The sequence below is a fragment of the Chinchilla lanigera genome, unplaced genomic scaffold (genome assembly GCF_000276665.1).
Source record: "Chinchilla lanigera isolate Chin_1 unplaced genomic scaffold, ChiLan1.0 scaffold00096, whole genome shotgun sequence".
Classification (NCBI taxonomy): domain Eukaryota; kingdom Metazoa; phylum Chordata; class Mammalia; order Rodentia; family Chinchillidae; genus Chinchilla; species Chinchilla lanigera.
In genome coordinates this window covers 7,028,908-7,032,935 of record NW_004955497.1, presented here as the reverse complement: position 1 = coordinate 7,032,935, position 4,028 = coordinate 7,028,908, and the positions used below count along the sequence as shown (strand labels likewise).

The window sequence follows — 4,028 nt, the reverse complement described above, 5'->3', positions numbered from 1 at the left end:
CATATTTAATAATTGGCTTTTTAAAAGGCATAGTACTTTATAGCTGACCAGAATTTCTGATCCTGAATCATTAATACCACATGGTTTGAGTTACACACTATTAGGGAACAAATCATAGATACTGGTCATGTGATTTTTTTCAGCTTATGTAAATAAATGACTCATGTCTGTCTTACCTAGCCTTTCCTTACACCAATTCAGCCCTTCCTTAGTCTGTTGTCTTCATGCAGTACACCATCATTTAGGGCCACCCTAAACTAAACCATGATCAATGACAATAAATTGTGAAATGAAGCCATGAGATGTGGTGGTGGTCACAATTAGGTGAATTTCCCACATGTACTGTTAGTGGTTACTTGAGTACTACCATCTTATTACCTCTATGCCCACTAACTGAACTTCGTGTATATCTCCTGACAGGCCTTGGTTCAGAATTAAACTCCATACAAATAATGCTGTTTACTATTCCTCCATAGGCAATTGTTAGAGCAGACAACAGGTTTTGATCCTTTTCCACTAACTCCTTTTGGGCTTCCTTACATTGTCCAGTGCTAACGCCCTTACACTGATACTAGCTTTCCAGAATCTTCATCACCCTAGGAGAATATTTTCCATCCTTGCCCCATGACTTTCATCTTTCCTTATCCCTGCTCCAACCTAAACCTACTTCTCTAATGTCCTTGTGTGTCTTTTTATTGGTGAACTCTAAGCCGTTTCTCTGCACAATACATGGTAAATTTTTACCCTTTTTAGGCACTCCAGCTGACATTTTCTGGTGCTTATATGACTCATTCAGCATCATTCTCCCATTTTGAAAGTCTACAACTCTATTCTCTGCAAACTTTCCTACCACCTTACCTAGTCATTCTTACTACTGAAGTTGCCCAGCACTTTTTAGCCTACTTCTTTGTCACTCTCCAATTTTACAATTTTATATCATCTTATGGCAAGGACTCCCAAAAGTTCATTTCCAGCTTAGATCTATCTTTTCCGTGGCCTCCATCTCACATACATACTGCCTATACTCTGACTCCTATCACCTTTTCTACCTTCCATCCTATTTTATCCTTTACACTTCATTTCAGTAACTGGGCCTCAAACGTAGAAAGGAGTTACCTGTTGACTCATCTTCAGTACCCAATTCCTCAAGTCTATCAATTGAAATCTGATTTACATAATTCTAAAGTACTATCTCAAATCCACCCTTTCCCCCTATAATTAGCTTATCACTCTTCCAGGTCACTTTAACTGGTTTGTCTGTCTGCTTCTACTCTGGATGCCCTATAATTCACCTCTCCCCACAGTAAAGTAATTAATATGTCATTCCCATTGCACTTAGAATTCAATCTCCTTAACACCCCAGCTCTTCTTTCTACTGAATCCAGACGCGAGGCCCTTTTCCATGCCTACTGTGTTACAAATATGCAACTTTTTTCTGCTTCTGGACCACTGCACATATTATTCCTCAAGAATTCATTTTTCCTGTATACTGCACAGCCTACTTCTTCTGTAATCTCTTGAAGGACCTTCCCTAACTTCTGTGCCTAAAGCAGATTCCTCCCATGTTTTCTATCTTGTTCCTGTACTTGGTTCTTTCACAGAATTACAACTGTTTTCTTTAATGCTGTTCCCCCTCCATGACAGTGGGGCCTACTATGTACCTCATGTCTTTAAAAGAAGTGAACTGAAAATAGAAATGTAGGCTTTGTGGAAGGCTGGAATAGGTCAATTTGGGTGACTGAAGTACTATATGGCTTAACTACATTCATCCAGAGGTCTGGCCCTTCTCCTTGCTTACTATGCTACAAACATGCAGATCTATTTATTAAGTGTCCAATACCTGCCAGGCATTGTGTTAAATTATTTGACTCATATTGATAAGCAAGTTGGTATGGGGGCAGCATAAGTCCTACCAACAGTAAAGTAAATACGGAGATCAGAAAACTCAGAGTGTAATGAAAGTACATGGAAGTACCCAACTAGGTTGAGGAGTCTGAGAACTGTTTTGCCTTAAGACTGCACCAGAAAGAAAAAAAAGAATCAATAAAGCCCCCAAACCACAGGGGCCTTCACTCAGGGGTCTGCTGTTTAGGTTTAAAGACAGGTATCTGCAGTGAATTCAGAGCCATGTTAGGATAAGATAGTTGTGAGACTAAGTTGAAAAGGTAGGTAGGATGGCTGTTGGATGTGATTCACTAATACTTCAATCTCCCAAAAATGTCATTTCTCCACTTAGAATATTTTTGTCTTTATTTTCTCCCAAACGTAATGCTTCTTCTATGTAACCCTAGGCTATACTTACACACCGACCTAAGGACTGAAAATGTTATTTGGTTACCTCAGCTTTTTCCTCTTACAAAATAAAATCTCTTGGCTTACTCAGGTCATAACTAGATATTTTACTAGTCTTGAAATTCAAGCAGTAAATTGGTATTTATCTTATAAATGCTACCAAGATGGAGCTTGATACTGCCTAACACTCCTGTAAAACCTGAATTCAAACAGCTCTTTGAAATTATTCCCCACCCTTAATCGAAAAATCATAGGAAAGGATGTAATTTTCATTACTAAACAATCTACCAAGAAGTCCCATCCCAATTTTCTTTCCTTTTTAAACCAACTATAATCTACTGGGTCACTTTCAAGTGCATTTTCCCTTTTCCTCTATGACTCCAACCAGACAGGAAAGGTATTCTTTTCTATTCCCATGATCAAAGTCCTTGTCTAGGTCCCTGATCACTTGCAATTAAGGTGGGGGGAAGCATCATTAAAAATCGTTTGGTTGCAAGGAATAGAAACCACTCAAAGAAGTTTAAACAAAACAGGGAATTTATTAGGCAAATATACAAGTTCTTGCTGGGATTCAAATAGCTGTAATGGGTCAACAGCTAGAACCACATCTTGCTAAAGGACAGAGCATGTAATCACAAGTTTCTAATTCTGAGGACTGCACAATCATGAACAGAATATTCGAAAAGATCCTCTTTGCCTCCTGCATAAGGGACTAGAATGTGGATTCATTTCTGGTTGCTTTCTGCTCCTTATAGTCCTTTATGCTGGCCTCAAACTTGTCAAGCACATGTTGGCAGACATTCATGAGTTCACTCAGGCCTCTCTGAAATGGCTCAACAGCTGGAAGAGCACCTCGAGTCTGAATGCGCAAATTAATTTTGCTCTCTGAAGGATGGGTCGTAGTGTAACCACAAAATTCCACTTCCGGATTCTTCATGATCATGTACCGCAGAGAATTTCCTAGGGTATGGTCCTCCTCGTGCAATACAAATGTCACACAGTGTCTATCTGTTCCAGCTGCCTGGACCATTTCCAGGGCTGTCTTCCTCTCGCCTTCAGCCATTGAGGTCTTCAATCCAGATATTTTTCTACACACATATTTTTTATAAAAATGAGATCATACTGAATATTGTTTTGAGACTAGCTTTTTTCATTTACTCTACTGCAACTGCCAACACAGTAATCCACCCCAACCACACAGAACTACCAGCCTCTCGCCGTCCTGCTTCCACATCTTTCACCCATAAATATTTAACTTACTGCCTCCAGTCTCCACTCCCCATCCACATTTCCCACAATAGGAGTCTTCTCAGAAAAACAGAAACTTAATGTATGCAAAAATACTACTTTGGTAGTTACAAGGATGGGACAGGATTAGGGTGGGACCTGCTGCAAGATGAAAAGGGATTTGAAAGGCGTGAAAAACGACTTGCTTTAGTATAAAAATAGAAACTACAGATTAATCAACGTGCAGGCCCCACTATGGCTTCTGCTTAAAAGAACTAAGGAAAGTGGGAAGTGGAAGGTGTGAAACGAGTCTAGCAGGAGGGAGAAAACTCAACGCTGGGAGCTTTCTGCACAGACAAGCAGCGAGAGTTCCAGGGTCTCGGGCCGACTCCCCGCGCCAGCACCAGCCCTCAGGAACAGCGGCCCGATCGTGACTTCACACGCGTGCAAGTCTAACTGGGACTTGGGGGATCTCCATGTAAACACGTCCACGTCTCCGCGCCCCCTTC

The 4,028-nt window shown here is 40.7% G+C and overlaps 1 protein-coding gene across 1 annotated transcript; it reads right to left on the bottom strand.

Annotated features, from left to right (window-relative positions):
• Positions 1-2,807: 2,807 nt before the first annotated feature.
• On the bottom strand, positions 2,808-3,380 carry Polr1d (polymerase (RNA) I polypeptide D, 16kDa; the record flags this gene model as incomplete). Its single annotated transcript, XM_005406376.2, is given in 1 exon segment — positions 2,808-3,380. A coding segment is annotated over 1 exon segment (376 nt), but the record flags the coding sequence as incomplete, so codon positions are not given.
• Between the last annotated feature and the right edge of the window lie 648 nt (positions 3,381-4,028).